The sequence below is a fragment of the Hemibagrus wyckioides genome, linkage group LG02 (genome assembly GCF_019097595.1).
Source record: "Hemibagrus wyckioides isolate EC202008001 linkage group LG02, SWU_Hwy_1.0, whole genome shotgun sequence".
Classification (NCBI taxonomy): Eukaryota; Metazoa; Chordata; class Actinopteri; order Siluriformes; family Bagridae; genus Hemibagrus; species Hemibagrus wyckioides.
The window spans coordinates 17,270,186-17,287,468 of NC_080711.1; the positions used below are offsets into that span (position 1 = coordinate 17,270,186).

At 37.0% G+C, this 17,283-nt stretch overlaps 1 protein-coding gene across 7 annotated transcripts; it reads left to right on the forward strand.

The window, feature by feature from the left end:
• Positions 1-4,003: 4,003 nt before the first annotated feature.
• Positions 4,004-17,282, forward strand: mfsd11 (major facilitator superfamily domain containing 11). Of its 7 annotated transcripts, none has more exons than XM_058411587.1 (17): positions 4,004-4,213; positions 5,527-5,601; positions 6,906-6,991; positions 7,120-7,256; positions 7,413-7,538; positions 7,712-7,767; positions 8,016-8,123; positions 8,213-8,292; positions 8,389-8,485; positions 8,595-8,653; positions 8,763-8,922; positions 9,017-9,057; positions 9,147-9,212; positions 9,679-9,804; positions 9,878-10,052; positions 10,249-10,384; positions 16,919-17,282. In XM_058411587.1, exons 5-17 carry the CDS (start codon positions 7,443-7,445, stop codon positions 17,078-17,080), a joined length of 1,362 nt encoding a protein of 453 aa, XP_058267570.1. In that variant the 5' UTR covers positions 4,004-4,213; positions 5,527-5,601; positions 6,906-6,991; positions 7,120-7,256; positions 7,413-7,442; the 3' UTR covers positions 17,081-17,282. The 7 variants fall into 7 exon arrangements, with proteins under 7 accessions (XP_058267570.1, XP_058267560.1, XP_058267588.1 ...); XM_058411577.1 differs by lacking the exon at positions 5,527-5,601 and adding an exon at positions 6,546-6,637; XM_058411605.1 differs by lacking the exon at positions 7,120-7,256.
• The last annotated feature ends 1 nt before the right edge of the window (position 17,283 follows it).

Sequence of the window (17,283 nt, forward strand, 5' to 3'; positions counted from 1 at the left end):
TGTCCAAAAACCAGAAAACACAGTAATGTACAACGTGCATTACCTTCACCTAAAGGAGTGTGGAGCATCAATGCTTCAGGAAAAACAACAATCATAATAATCATAATGATAACGCTTAAAATAATCTACAATTATATTCTTGCATAATTTCCTATTATTTTAAGAATCTTCTTACACAGCAGATGCATATTAAGTCATATTCTTTGAAGGTTTTTCCTGTTATTTTGTTTCCGGTGATTGACATTCACTGTTCTATGCTCTGCAATGCAGTAAAACATGTTCAACAGTTTCCTTTATTGCACAATGCTGTATGTCTGATTCTTATCAGTGATTATTCGTCTTCTAAATCCAGTCTCATTATTTCATAATCCCACTACCCTTTGGGTTCTGTAGTTAATCTCCTCCTTATCCCACAGGTATTGCCATGATTCTGTTAGAGCTTTTCTAATTATTGCTTTTGCCTTGCTGATTTTTATGTCCATTTCTTATTCAGGTTTAATGATTCTTAGCATGTTTATCTTCTATTCAAACATGTGCCGAGACCCAGATAAATGTAATAGCAGTACCCTGATTACTGTACATCCACTGCATTATTTTGAGAATAAGATCTTGTCCATTGGCCAGACTGAAAGCTGTTTAATGCTGCCAATGAAACTGAGCATATTACTGCTTTCTTTATCCATTCTTCCTCTACCCACTGGAGTGCCATGATAATTCATTACCAATTCTGCTGTAAATACAGATAACTCTGGAGTTATTTTTTAAAATAACTATTTTGTGTTGTGGTATAAATATTTCTATTCCTGTTTTCTTCTGTTTCTGGATCTTTTGAACCATCTGTATATATGTGTGTCCTACCACCGTATTTCTGTTCAATATATATATATCATATATTAACTCATACTTTTACTGGGTCACAGTTTCTTCACTTCTTCTATCAAATGACATTTTATTATAGGCATTATAAACATCCAACGTGGGATTGCCGATATTGAAACTGTATGAATATAGTTTATTTGGCTTAATTTCATAGATTCCGCATTTTCTTCTAAAACCCATCCAATACTGTTTATATTACTGTCCCATATCCCCAGCATTCTGTAAATACTGCTTTAGTTAGATGTTCACCCAATATACCATTTTTAAGTTCTTATGTCTTTCTTCTAACAGCATTTCTCCCATTTCTGCAGCTGTAGGGGAAGTTCTCCACCATCTCTATTCTATTATACCTCATACTTCCATAATCTATTGCTGATCTTTTTTTTTATTCTAGCATTAGTCCCGTGCAATGGCAGGGCCCGCTGTTTGTAGCTGATCATTCGATCCACATGATTTGGCTGGATGCCCTTCCTGTCTCAACCCTCCCATTTTTATCTGGGCTTGGGACTGGCACTGAGAGTTAACTCGGTGACTGGGGTGGCACCCTGCCCGGGAATCAAACCCGGGCCGCAGCAATGAGAGTGCAGGATCCTGCCAGGAGGAGGCCAATCTATTGCTGATCTAATAAGAGCAACTTGCACCCCATTCACACCCTCCTAAACATCTCATGACATTCAGCACTTTCTAACACTTAGTCAGCAGTTTTTTTTACATGTGTATAAAATGTCAGTCTTGCATCTAACCAGATTTCAAGGAAATTTGAGCACTGACAACTGTTCCACAAGCTGTCCATATAGTGATAAATTAATACAAACATTTTTCTTTTTTGTGAAACAAATTACCTGTGTTTTCACAACTGATATACGGAAACCCCATTGCTGAGCCCACTCTTCAACTTCATGTATTGCTCCCTAAAAAGTCTTAACTGTATGTGGTACATTTCTACCTATGGTACGAGATGTTCTCACTCTAACCTGAATTGTTCGCTCAAATAAAAAATCCAACACCTAATTGTACATTTTTCCACTGATTCCCATATTCCTGAGTTTTATTATTAATCACTTTTTTTTAGACTAATGAAAACTGCTATTGTTGTAAATCGTAAATATACTTTTTAACTTATTGTCCATTTGCTAAGCAACTCCTGCATTCCACTGTACTACATTCCAATCTCAAAACACATTATATACCTTCCCAAAGAATATCTGTGCTCCTTGGAGACTTTAACTCCTCATTAAAGTGCCTGCTTAACTGATTTTTGATTATTTTATGTCCATGTGTTTCTCTGTTAGTCTGATTATTATTTTAATCCCTTATTTTCTATTTGATAAAATGAATAATATAATCATATAATAAATAATGAATGAATCCTAGTTGATTCTGCACTGATACTTTTGAGTTTGACCTGTCATGGTTGTGAATTCAGTGATTTTTGTCATTTCATTTTCTCTTTTTATAGCTTCAACATATATGATCCCTTCCTTAATCCTGATGTTCTCTACTTTTAATGTTCTTCACCCGATTTCACAGCCTCCATAAGCTGTGCAATATTCTCCCCCACAGTTGCAACATTTCGGTTGAACATTTTCTCCATATTCCCTATCTCGTGTTCCACTCCACATTTTACCACATCCTTGTCCATTTATGTATATCGCAGCCACATGCCCAAATATTTAGCACTTATATTGACAGACTGATTGCATAGAATCTGATGCAAAGTTTTACATTGCTTAAATAATCAAATTAGGTTAACATTTAATGAAATGGAAAATAATATAAAAGCCAGGAAAGTATAGTTGTCTATTTTGGATAGCGTCATACAATAAAAACACAGATGTTTAGACAGAATGCCTATTTTAGGCTCCATATAAACCAGTGATGTTAAACTCAATTGCTGTCCTGCTAATAACAAACATGTCCATAGACTCCTATCTCTTTTTTTGTTCCTGGTGCTATATGTCTTCCCCAAATCTATTAATTATAAAATTAACTTGACATCAAATTTTCGGTTTAGATTAAGAAAAAGCAGAACATCACATATCAAATGGTTGAGGAGGAGAACTTTATTAGGAATGTCTGCACACCTACTCATTTATGTAATTATTTAATCAGCCAATTGTATGGCAGCAGATACAGGCCAGCAGCATTGGTTTATATATACCATCAGAATGGGGAAATATTTGCTCTCATTGATTCTGACGGTAACATTTCTATAACTACTTCTCCTGGGATTTTCATGCACAGTAGTCTCTAGAGTATATTGAAAAACAAAAACATTGAGTGACAGTTTTTTGGTGCCTTGCTATTAGCTACAACTGTAGAAGAATACTAGTATTAGTAATAAAGTGGTTCTAATTTTGAGGTACAGACATATTTTATATATTAGTGACTATAAATAATTTGATTTCACCACTATTAATATGGACAACAAAGCACAACATACATTCATTTGTTTCTAATTATGTAGAGAGTGCTCGTGTTGGATGTTGTATCACAAGTATGTAGTCTGATCAAATTCAGGAGGAGGGGCTGTGTGGGGGTGAGGCAGGAGGACTTACAGCAGCTAACTCTTAAATAACAAGCAGTTACAGTAAAGATACTGGTGTATAGACATCTAGTATTGATCAGTTTTATAAGTGTTGTTGATCTGCTTGCACGTTGCTTTTAATTTTTAGGGAAAAATGATATTATGGATTATGGTCCCTTTATCCAGTCTAATGTTTTTCTATTTAATAGCTGCTATAATATTTCTACGGTTTCATTTCGCTAAGTTGTAATAATGAAAAAGAAAAGAAACTCGCCGGCCTCTTATTTCCATCACTGAACCAGATACTCCACTCCCCGTGCCAAAAGTCGCTCTAGGCTTGCTATTATATATATTTAGTGCGCACGCGCACACGTGTCTCTCGCCTCCCGTCCAGAATTTTACCCCTTAAAAAGTGGTAAGACAGAACAAACAACTACAAAACAACCACGTAAAGACAATGCGTCGACACAACTATGTTGAATACGTTAAATATCTGCGTTTTATATTAATAGAAATAACACATTTCACCTTGTTTCGAAGGACAGTTCTCCTTAAAAAAAACTCAATTACCCATAAGCGGGTTGCTTGGCCATTGTCAGCTGATTCCTCACATGACAGAGTCCTTTTACGAGTTCAGCATTAGAGCAGTTCTTATTAGTTAGCAGCGTGAAAACTGTCCGAAATTGTAAGGTTTGTTTGGTGTCTTCAAATCATTTAAATATACGTAAAGTTTTTACATGGACGTCTGCTGGGCATGGTTCTGAGATCCTGAAAACTGTGAGAAATAACGATAGGATCTTACCACCGGTAAGTGCTTGGAGGCTAACACTGGGGAATAGTATACTGCACATTATTTCGTCATTGTAGCTTTTCATATTAGACACCCGAAAACACGATTTTAATGCGTTACAGCATTTCATGCTGTAATGATGATAAGTTGTGAAATACTGAACAGGTTTTCTAGGCACTTCGCACCTCTTATTCTTCCTGAATTTTAATGATTTATAAAAAAGAAATACACATTCTCGGAGTGGTTTATTGCGTTAAAACAATACAATATTTTCAGTCTTATCAGCACTGTAAAATAAATTGCGAATTGAAGCACCACCGGACTACCATGGCCCTTGGTCCGACCACAGGCCCTTAACCTGGTGAAACCGGTAAAAGTCAGTTGTCAAAGTGATGTATCTCACTGGTTAAGCCTTTGAGCTGCAGGTCAGAGGGTATGAATTTATTTACCAGCACAACCAAGTTGTCATGGTCCATGAGCAAGTCCCTCGACCTTTATAGCTGCTTAGTTGTAATCTTGTAGTCTTCGTTGTAAGTAGTTGGATTAAAGTTTTCACAGTTTACATGTAGACCTTTACCCGGTTCAAAATTGATTTTAGTCCTTTTTTTAATACAGCTTTTAACAGTAGGCATTGACACAAAGCTGCTTTTTGAGAAGTCCAAATGTATCTCTGTAAATCTTCAACATTAATGAACAAGCCACAGGTGTCACTGGCAATTAAAATGGCCCGAGATAGTCTTTCAGTGAAATGACAGAAATACCAATTATCCATACTCTTTCTCAAGTGTCTTTTTGACTTTCACAGAAAAATGTCTGCAACCTGATGAAACATCATCATTCGTTTTTATTTAATAGCTGTGCACACATCATATACACATCACTGGATAATAGTTAAAACCTCAAAAGTTCATTACTGTACTTGGCACAAGTTGACATCTTGAAAAGGTAATGGCTATTTGCTTTAGGATCAAAACCAGTGGTCTTGACAGGTCTTAACATTATATAATGTTGCAGCCAGAGACTTTTTTTCCACCGCTATCTCCCAGAATGCCCTATTGCAGAGTCTCTTCCAGACACATGGGCTTCACGACATGTGGGCAGTTACTTGGAGGCCTATCAGACAAACAAACGCTTTGTTCTGATGTTGTCTTCTAATATTGTCATCTGGTAAAATGACAGTAAACTGGCTAATTAATTGTCTCAGTAATACTAGATTTGAGGACATGTGGGATGCAACCAATAATGTGATATAACCAAAATGATGTTTGGTAACAGCTCAAGGGCAAATTTATTTTGCCCTAATGCTGACAGTGTTTTTTTTTTTTTTAAGGATGACATCATTGTACACACTATTTTACTGGTAAAAGGCCATTTGGGAGAAAGCAACTTTCATCACACATAAAAGGTGGATGGCATGCTTGGCTAACTGATATATATATGGAGTATGTGAAAGAATATTGTTTTAATGATATTGACCTGGGATGAACAGCAATTCAGTTTTTCTGGAATTAAATTTCAGCTGATGATTTTACATACTGAGGTCTGAGCAGAAACAGTAGTGTCTGAGGTATGGATCGAGAGAATGAGAGTTGAGGGTCATCTCCACAGCAGTTTTTGAAAACCCATGTGAAGATATCACTATCAAGAGACTCAAAATAGAGGGAGAACAAAAGAGGACTGAGTACTGGGCTTGTTGGACATTTAGACATTTAGACATTCATTGGTCAGAGAAACAAAAGGATATATTCAGACCTGTGTTCTGTAGCATGATGGACAATTATCCATAAATAAGTCTCTTAAACAGCAAGCATATGACAAAAAGAGCTGCTATGAAGTAAGAAGTCTTTTTGTTGAGACATGCTTTAGCTAAAATTTTTTAAAGTTGGATGCTAGTGCCCTTAGTGTAGGGCTGATAGCTGATAATTCAGTATGTTATTACTCCTCCAAGTTTTATAAAGATCAGGGAAGGGCCTCTAGCACTGTAATTATTTTTTATCCCTATTTATGTTGGTTCTGGTCTCCTCCCTGTTGTATATACTGAAGAAAAACCTCTAGTGTGTGTAGCTCATATAAATAAACAGAACCAGAGACTTTTGCGATGGTCACTCATTGCACAAAACTATAATTTATAAAATCATTAAAAGAAGGCCTAAAAATGTGGTAGCTGACAGTTTCACAAGCCTGATACTTAAGGTGTACCTAGGTATTCACAAACCTGTTTGCTCTATTCAGATGGGTGTGTTACGTTCATAAGCATTAGTGTGCACGCGTCTTTTTGTCTGCTTTTTGCCTTCTTTTGCTCGCTTGCTTGCTCCTTTTCTCTCTCTTTACCTCTTCCTTTACCTGCAGCTCTCTGCCTGATTGGTGGATTGGAGTGTCAGTCATCTTTATCGCGTTGATCATGGGGATGCACCCAAAATGGGAGGAGTCCTATCTTTAAAGTGAGCATGGCAGTGATGTTAAGCTAGCCCTGTGCTACTCTCTCTCACACACACACACACACAGTTTATTACCTTGTTGCTCTCCTTTTATTTTCTCAGTGCTTTAATTTGTATGCTTTGCTATGCTTCTGTGCCAAGTGTCTGTGCTTAGCTTTGCACTAACTCTGCTAACTCTTTCTGCTATTTGTTTTGTTTGCCTATGTCATGTGAATGTCTGCTGTGTAAGTGTTTTATTGTTTAACCATTACACATTGCTGTCACATCACAGTGCAACCCTAGGGAGGACGAACAGGTCAGCAAGTGAGGGCACATACATAACCCTCACAAAGGAATTTCTCTGTCAAGACTAACTAGGTAAGTGTGTGGGTACCTTGCCGTGCATTTTGTAGAAGACAGTGGCGTTTTAATATTTGCATTTGGGTGGGTTGAATACAGAGTATGTGGTGTAGAAGCATATCTTATTTTCTTTCCTTTTGGTACAGTCTAGTTCGCTCCTGAGGGGACCTCCTGCTACGTTTGTTATACTTCAGACTTCCATGTGTCTTACAAAGTGTACACCAGTGTTAAAGTACCTTTATACCCCACAAACCCAGCTTTTCATCATCTGTCTCCAGCTCAGGTTACTAAACCTGCACTATTCTTTAACGCAAGAGCCCTTAGCAGGGCCATAACACAGTTTGTAGACCAGATTGTCATACTGTATTGTGTAGGATTTGAGGAACTGTTAACATGGTTGTCTTACAGCAGTTATCTGCTATCTTTCTGTGCTTTTCAGGGTGTTGTCGAGTGAGGACATAACACCAAGATGAGGCCAGAAACCAAATCACTGTTAAACATCATCGTATTGGGTCTTGGCTTTATGTTAATGTTCACTGCCTTCCAGACCTGTGGAAACATTGAGGTATGAGGGAAAAAAAAATGTTTAAATGTTTTAAACTTAATTTCGGTGTAAATGAAATTCACTTTGCCGTTCCATTTTTTTTCACATTTTTTGAATACATTTTGTTATTTTGCAAAGGCATATACATAAATTATACAAAAATGTTTAGTTAAATGTGTTTGGTCTTTTTACAGCAAACTGTTATCAAGAGTTTTAATAGCACAGAATTCCATGGAAGTGGGTACACAAGGTATTATCTTTTGCAAGTATTTTTTGAGCTTGTTTGTATTGCTGTGAGTGCATTTTCCTTTGTAGTAAAAGTCATGCGACTCTTTATTACTCTTTAGGGAATCTCAGGATTTATTTACCAGAATTTATGTCCTGTCAATTCACTGGCTAATGTTGTCTAGCAGGTCACATTATTAGCAGCAGGAGGAAAAGTTGTTATAAGACATTACACTGTCTTTTCCTAACATTAACTTAATTCCTATTTGATAGCATGGCTATTATCTATGGAGTCTTCTCTGCATCAAACTTAATTGCCCCTTCAGTGGTAGCTGTCATTGGACCTCAGTTGTCACTCTTTTTCAGTGGACTAATTTACAGGTAAGGTCAGGGCAATGAAAATGTATGTTTTTCTAATTGAATTAAGCACATAGTGTTATATTCATTCATTGGAAATGGTTTCTTTTTAGTGGATACATTGCTATGTTTATTCACCCCTTTACCTGGAGTTTTTACACTGCTTCAGTCTTGGTTGGAATTGCAGCTGCAGGTACAGTGTGATGCTTATTAAACACTTTTACAAACTTTTGTGGCATCCTCTTCTTTTTTCACTTTTTAAATGATATTATTAACTATTATTTCACAGTTCTGTGGACAGCTCAAGGGAACCTTCTCACCATTAATTCCAGTGACTCCTCAATTGGACGAAACAGTGGGATATTCTGGGCTTTGCTGCAGTTTAGGTGTCTCTGCTTTTATTTCAATGTTTCTTGCTATATAATAATTGCGATTAATTTATCTCAAGCAAGAATAAACTGATGGTTACTTTTGTTTGTATGTTTTTTCCTGCAGCTTATTCTTTGGCAATCTTTATATTTATGTTGCCTGGCATGGGAAGGTTCACATATCAGGTGAGGGTTATGATGTTTTCCCAGTGGTATGAGTGCATACTGTATGTACAGTTGTGTGTAGTTGGAAATAATGCTCATAAGTTAATGGCTATTTCCCTGTGTGTCTCAGATAAAGACCGTCAGACAGTGTTCATTTCACTCACAATCATCAGTCTGGTTGGAAACTTCCTGTTCTTCCTCATTCAGCGGACTGAGACAGAAATTGTCCCATCTGACAGATCTGAATCACCGCTGCCTGCAGAAGCTTCTGAAAGTGACTCAGTTGTGATGTTAGTATGGAAATCATGAGCCTATAGTTTGGCAAGAAATGCTTTAAATAGATAATGCTTAATATATCTCAATACTGTTTGTGTTTTTATGCAGAGGACCCCAGGGTCTAGGTGCTCAGGCTTTGGTGGCATTCAGTAAGTTTCTGTGCTGTTGTAAAATGCTTCAAAACATTCATGTAAATTCAGCTACCTAGTTTACTAAGTAATGTATGATGTATTAACAGAGAAATCCATTCAGCTGGCCATGACCAAAGAAATGCTGCTGCTAAGCATATCCATTGCTTACACAGGTAAATCCAATACTTGTTCTTAGCCACTTAATTAGCTATAAAATTACAGCCCAATCCAAAACTATTTACATTCTTACATTTTACAATAAAAATCCCTTTCCAGAAGGGAGCTTTTTTTTGTCATAAAAACCCATAGCAAGATTTGGAATCTTAAAGAACGCTTGAAACAAATGCAAATTAATAATTCAAGAAGAAATTATTATTATTTTCCACTAAAATTGCACACTGTTTCCAAGGACACTAAGGTTTCTTTTGACTTTTTTTAATTTCACTGACAACTGAGCTGACACCCACTGTCAAATGTGATAGTTCATTTAGGTTTAGTAATGTTTTGCAGCTAGTGATTAAGGGTTCATGATAAAGACTGAAAACATAAATGCAATTTACCACAGAAACAGTTATAGGAAAACAGGATGTAGTCCACCTTCACAAACTGAGAATGTAAAAGATGGTTTTTCTTTTACAGGGCTGGAACTGACATTTTACAGTGGTGTTTATGGGACATCCATAGGAGCCATGACTCGCTTTGGTGATGATGCAAAAAGTCTCATTGGCCTTGCTGGGATTTTTATTGGTGTTGGCGAAATACTTGGTAAGATTCTGTGATTGTGTTATGATAGAGTTTTGTGAGACACGCAAAGATATAATGATATTTCTTTGATTAGGTGGGTCTGTGTTTGGAATGCTGAACCAGTGTAATCAGTATGGAAGGAACCCTGTGGTGCTTTTGGGATTGATCACCCATATTTTGGCCTTCTACCTAATATTCCTGAACATAGCTAGTGATGCTCCCTTAGCCCCAGAGGAGGGTACACAGCTGCAAGGCTTCATCAGTCCCAGGTAATGCAGAATAATAGGCCTATTGAGTTAAAAAGCTCTGAAAAAGTTTTGCCAAATAATTGCAGCAACATGTCTATGAGTAGTGGTGCTAGCAACTGTGAAATTCTTCATAAGGTATATTAGCTGTTGGTTTATCCACTTATCTTGGCTTGTATTTGATTCTGTTTTCACCATGACACGTTTACCCTGGAATCAGCAAGGAGTTGGCATTGTTCTCCAGTTTTCTGCTTGGGCTAGGTGATAGCTGTTTCAACACACAACTGCTGAGCATTGTGGGATTTATATTTCGTGATGACAGTGCACCAGCATTTGCTGTTTTCAAGTTTGTACAGGTAAAACACAGCATTTCATTGTTTGTATGTTGTATGGCAGTATGCCTGTTAAAGAAATTGTTATTGTATTTTGTACACAAGAGTGCTATGAAGTAATGGGTACTGGGCATTTAACTATAATCAGATATTTATTAGTTTTTTAATATAAGTTTCATGATGAAATTCATCCAGCAATATATTATCACTTCAAAGTAACCATGAAATAGGTTATGTGTGTACTAGGTTTTGTTCTATTTATTACTGGATCTAAAATTAATTAACTACCTGGTTAAGACTTTTGCTTTTGCTTGGTGCACTGTCTACCTAGCATTTACACTAAAGTTTCTGAAAATCCCAATATTAGTTACGTGACTTATGGCTCATCACCCAACAAAAAAAAATCTTTTGGTAATGCCCTATGCTGGTCTGTGTCCACTTATGGATCAGTGGGGCTGGCAAATTATTTATAGCAACAGATGGACAACAGTAAGTAACTGTCTGCCTACTAAGTGCAGCTCTTCAGTTGGTGTACCTGATGAAATACTTATTGAATGTATGGAAACACGAATCAGTGTAACTGCATTTGGAACTTGACTCCTTTAAAGTGATTTATGCAGTGTGAACACACTTGTTTCGTTAATTCACATAAATTTGAAATTTTCATGTTTCTATTATTAATATTTTTAGCCAAAGCAAATTAACATACATCAAACTGTTTACTTGTAAATAATGACTAACCATTATAAACGTACCTTTCACAGTCAGGTCCATATTTACAAATTATAGTAGACAGTATTACAAGTAGGGCTGCACGATTCTTGCTAAAATGTGAATCACGAGTTTTCTCCATGGGAAATAAGATCACGATTCTCTCACACAATTCTCATTTTATCAACCAAAACATTTATTGCACTCAAGTGAAAAAAGTGCTTCACAAGACTTTCAGTTATAATAAAATGCTGGACTTAAAAGTAACAAAAAATTTAGTTTCTTTTCCTTATTTTAGACCCCTTAAGGTGAGTAACTTAAAAGCTGTAAGCTGTTGAACATAAACAATAGAAGGTTAACGATAATGATTAAAATAATTAAAATAATTAGCCCGTGTGATTTTAGTGCACTCCAACTGTCCAAACTTAAAGAACTTTCTTGGCCAAGAACACTAACCGATCAACATTTTGAGTGTTTATTGGAGCCATGTCTTTAGCGATGTGATAAGCGATGGCGTTAGTTATGTCTTTGTGCCGCTGGGAACTTGAGGGGTATGGGGAAGCACCATGTAATGTCTGAGTTATGGAAGTTTGTGTGGTCTGGCGGCTGGTATTTTTTGGCGTGGCTCCCTTGTCCTTCATGGCTAACTTGTACTGTATTTTGTGGTGACGGCAATGTGCTCCTTTTTTCGGTACCAATATAGTTGCATTATCACTCTCACCGTCGCCACAAGGATTTTCCTCACTGGTGCTCATTTTTTCCCTTTTGCGTGAATTGCCGCTCGAAATCCAAGACGTGCTCTGACACCGCGGTGAAGTTAGCTTGATATTCAGACATTAGACAGACATTCGGAAGCGGTAGTTTAGTGACCGTCGACAAATTTCTGTACGACTGGAAAAAAATAACTATTCCTTCAATAGCTTCTAGGTCATGTGACCCTGTGACCCAAATTTAGTATTAAAATAATCTACTTGTACACCCCCACAAGGTACACCTCTTCTTATCCCAAAAAATGTCTTCATTGATTTTTCTTCATTTGTTTAACTCCTCTCTTCTTTAAATAAACAAGTCATTTTTTAATCACAATTAAATTCAAATTCAAATTTTATTTTATTTGTCACATACGAAATCATACACAGTACGACATGTAGTGAAATGCTTTTTACGACTGTCTTACATGAAAGAGGAAAGAGTAAAAAGAAAATGTGTGGACATGAAAAGATAGGGGATATAGTTAAGAAGTATAGGGAAAAATAGGAAGGAAAAAAAAATTAAAAAGGTAAACTTGAAAATCAACTGTCAGATATGCATATGCAAATATGTCTATGTATGTGTATATATAACAAATATAAAAGTGTAAAAATATAAAAGCAAAAATAAATATATATATATTAGTACAATATAGTATATGTATAGTATATGTGAAAAATAAAACAATATAAATAAATGTGTAGACTCTAATGTACAGAAGATACAGTATATGAATATATGTAGATAAAAGGTCAACATTGAAATGGTGTTGCAAAAGAGTATAGTATGTACAGTGTGCATATGTAAGAAATATATAAATATATTGTAGAAGTGTATATGAGGCAAAATATAATGTCCAGTTTAACAGGGAGTAAAGTGACAGTGCAGTGCACACACAAAGATGTACAGAGAAGATGTACAGTGAGTGTTATTGTGTGTACAGAGTAGTGCAATATTAGCATGTGCAACAATCAGCTGAGGTAGAATGTTATGTTGTGTGGGGGTAAGACCAGAGAGTCCAGATCCTAGGTGTACTGGTTGAGGGCCCGAATGGCCTGCGGGAAGAAGCTCCTCCTCATTCTCTCTGTGTTCGCCTTCAAGGAACTGAAACATTTCCCTGACCTCAACAGAGAGAAGAGTCTATTATTGGGATTGCATTATTGCTGACGTTCAGGAGGAGATTGTTGACCTGGCACCATGTCTCCAGGTTTTTAATCTGCTCTAGGTAGGCCGTCTCGTCGTTATTGGAGATCAGACCCACCACCACAGTATCGTCCCCATCTTCATGATGTTGGTGGAGCTGGAAGTGGCCACACAGTCAAAGGTGTACAGAGAGTACAATTACACACCGTTTTTATTGTTATTACACAATAGTCTTCTTAAACACACAAGCAGCATTTCCATATTTTTTTTCTGGCTGTTTGAAGCTGCAGATTGTCCATTCCCACACACTGTGCATGCATCCATCTATCACATGCATCACAATGGACCTGTTGAGATAATTTGATTATTTATATATATATATATATATATATATATATATATATATATATATATATATATATATATATATATATATATATATATATATATAATGTGTATGTATGTATGTGTGTGTGTGTGTGTGTGTGTGTATATATATATATATATATATATATATATATATATATATATATATATATATATATATATATATATATATATATATACACACACACACACACACACAGAGGGGTTGGACAATGAAACTGAAACATCTGGTTTTAGACCACAATAATTCATTAGTATGGTGTAGGGCCTCCTTTTGCGGCCAATACAGCATCAATTCGTCTTGGGAATGACAGATATAAGTCCTGCACAGTGGCCAGAGGGATTTTGAGCCATTCTTCTTGCAGAATAGTGGCCAGGTCACTACGTGATGCTGGTGGAGGAAAACGTTTCCTGACTCGCTCCTCCAAAACACCCCAAAGTAGCTCAATAATATTTAGATCGGGTGACTGTGCAGGCCATGGGAGATGTTCAACTTCACTTTCATGTTCATCAAACCACTCTGTCACCAGTCTTGCTGTGTGTATTGGTGCATTATCATCCTGATACACAGCACCGCCTTCGGGATACAATGTTTGAACCACTGGGTGCACATGGTCCTCCAGAATGGTTCGGTAGTCCTTGGCAGTGACGCGCCCATCTAGCACAAGTATTGGCCCTACGGAATGCCATGATATTGCAGCCCAAACCATCACTGATCCAACCCCATTCTTCACTCTGGGCATGCAACAGTCTGGGTGGTACGCTTCTTTGGGGCTTCTCCACACCCTCACTCTCCCGGATGTGGGAAAGACAGTGAAGGTGGACTCATCAGAGAACAATACATGTTTCACATTGTCCACAGCCCAAGATTTTCGCTGCTGGCACCATTGAAACCGACGTTTGGCATTGGCACGAGTGACCAAAGGTTTGGCTATAGCAGCCCGGCCATGTACATTGACCCATGTACATTGGCCATGTACATTGATAATTTGAGATATATATAGATATAGATATAGATATATATCTCAAATTATCTCAACAGGTCCATTGTGATGCATGTGATCGATGGATGCATGCACAGTGTGTGGGAATGGACACTGCAGCTTCAAACAGCCAGAAAAAAAATATGGAAATGCTGCTTGTGTGTTTAAGAAGACTATTGTGTAATAACAATAAAAACGGTGTGTAATCATGATAAAAAATGACTTGTTTATTTAAAGAAGGGAGGAGTTAAATGAAGAAAAATCAATGAAGACATTTTTTGGGATAAGAAGAGGTGTACCTTGTGGGGGTGTACAAGTAGATTATTTTAGTACTAGATTTGGGTCACAGGGTCACATGACATTGAAGCTATTGAAGGAATAGTTATTTTTTTTCAGTCGTACAGAAATTTGTCGACGGTCCCTAAACTACTGCTTCCGAATGTCTGAATATCAAGCTAACATCACTGCGGTTGCACAGACCATCTTTTTGGTCTGCCACCTTGTTGCACATCACTTGAGTGACAGTGGAACTCCGCAAATGAGGAAGAGAGAGGAGAGAAGTGGTCGGTCTGATTGGTGAATTAATAGGGTTTGGTTTTACACTGTGTTTGACTGATATATCATGTTGGATTGTTGTAAAGTAATTACGTGAATGCCGCATCTGAATACAGGGAAATATTGTACATGCAAGTGAATTGCCGTCATTAAGAAAGATGATTGCGTTTCTGTGTGAATCGGGATCATGATTCTTTTTTCGATTAATCGTGCAGCCCTAATTACAAGTCAGTAATATATAAACAAATCAGTATGTACGAGTTGAATTAAATTGCTTTATGTATTAGATAATAAATATGAACTTCAGAAAGGTATACAAAAACAAACCAGGAGAAAACCCTACACCCTATTTCTATGCAAGTACCCTCAAATTAAGGTCTAATTAAGGTTAATTTAATTAAACTGAAGGTCTGCACTTAAATAATTTATTTTTATATTTTACTTGTATACACCAATCAGCCATAACATTAAAATCATTGGCAGGTGAAGTAAACAACATTGAGTATCTTGTTATAATGGCATCTATCATGGTGTGGGATATATGAACAGCAAGTGAACAGTCAGTTCTCCAAGTTGCTTCGGAAGCAGGATAAATGGCCAAGCATAAGGATCTGAGCAAGGGCCAATTTAGGATGGCTAGCTGACTGGGTCAGAGCATTTCCAAAAGAGCAGGCCTTGTGGGATGTTCTTTGTGTGAAGTGGTTAGCACCTATCAAATGACGTGGTCAGCTAAGGACAAAAAATTCTTCACTTCTAGCTTGACCATATGTTTATGATATTCTTTAATGAAGAACAATAGAAATGCAATGTTGAATTATAATTCATTTCACTCACAGCAAACAAAAGATAGATTCAACTAGATTCTACTGCTAATAATACCATGGAATGAAGGCAAGCTGGTGGAGGAAGTGCAACGCTCTAGGAAACCTTGGGTCCAAGCAGTCATGTGGCTGCTACTTTAACATTGTAGCACATACCAAAACAGTGTTGCAAAATGTTGCACTTTGACATGTACCACCTACCTAAATGTAAAGTATACCACTTCATGGCAATGGTATTCCCTACTGTCAGGGACCTTTTTCAAGAGGATAAAATGACTTGCACACAGCAAAATTGTTCCATCATTGGTTTGTGGAACATGGCAATGTGTTGACTTGGCCTCTAAAACAGCATTGTGTCACCAGTCCAGGCTAGTAGAGGTGAATATGTGTGGGTTTTCCTGGGACATTTGTGACCTCTTAATGCTAACAACAGACTTGAATCCTGAAAAATACCTTTCAGATTTAGTAGAATGGGAAATTCACAGCATGCAAGTGCACCTGAAAATCTGCAGGAACAGTGTGATGCAATCTTGTCAACATGGATCAGAATCTCAAAGGAATATTTGTTGTAACATCTTGTGGAATCTGTCACAAAGAACTGAAGTTGTTTTGAGTGCAAAGGGGGGCCATATTTTTAAATTCCCTAGATCTGAGCATCTGCAGGATGTGCTGGACAAACAAGTCCAGTCACTAGCAGCCCTACCTTACAACTTGCAGGACTTAAAGGAGCTGGTGCCAGGTACAACAGCACACATTCAGAGGTCTTGTGGAGTCCATAACTCAAAGGGTTAGAGCTGTTTTAAAGGCATAATGCAGACCAACACAATATTGAGCAGTTGGTTTTAATATGGCTGATTTGGTGTATAATCTCAACAATGAACCTGATGCTACTTGTTTGATTACTTATTCTTGGTCTGCAATCAATCAAAATTCAAATTCACTTCCTATTTGGGTAGAAGGAAAGCTTGTAGCCACACAGGCCCTTTGCAGCTAACATTAAAGAATTCTACTATAAGAAAATCTATTCTAATATAATTACAAGTATACAATAATATAAGTGTATTATAATATATTTTAAAAGGTTAGTCATTTATTGCAGTATGGAAATTTGAAGAGGCATAATGTGTGTGTACTTTTGACTGTTTTGACAATTGTCTTCTTTATTGGACTGGAAAAATCATGTGTTCTTATTCCCATGCTCTCTGCAGTCCATTGCTGCAGCTCTGGCCTTCTTCTACAGTAATTATCTACAGCTATACTGGCAACTGCTCATTATGGTACTGGTGGGCTTTACTGGCACCCTCTCTTTCTTTATGGCTGAATGGATGGTGGTCAGCTGCAGACAAAACTCAGATTACAACAGCATCTAATGCCAGTAAAATTTGGCCCCAGAAGACTTCATTTTTGTCTTTTCTACAGTTTGCTGGATCCCCAGGATTGGTGTGGAATGTGTAGTTCTACAGAATTTTGTATACTACTTTTTTTGGCTCACTCATCTCTGCTATAAAACATGTCTTTTGTCTCTTTTTTTAAAATATACAATATATAAGCCATTAAAGTCACTGTTTTGTGC

What these genes read in the sequence shown, in the direction of transcription:
- mfsd11 (XM_058411587.1), top strand. Translation starts at nt 7,443, where the DNA reads ATGAGGCCAGAAACCAAATCACTGTTAAACATCATCGTATTGGGTCTT. An exon ending in GAAAGTGACTCAGTTGTGAT is followed by an intron (nt 8,923 to 9,016) that starts GTTAGTATGGAA and finishes GTTTTTATGCAG; the next exon opens with AGGACCCCAGGGTCTAGGTG. An exon ending in CTGTTTTCAAGTTTGTACAG is followed by an intron (nt 10,385 to 16,918) that starts GTAAAACACAGC and finishes TGCTCTCTGCAG; the next exon opens with TCCATTGCTGCAGCTCTGGC.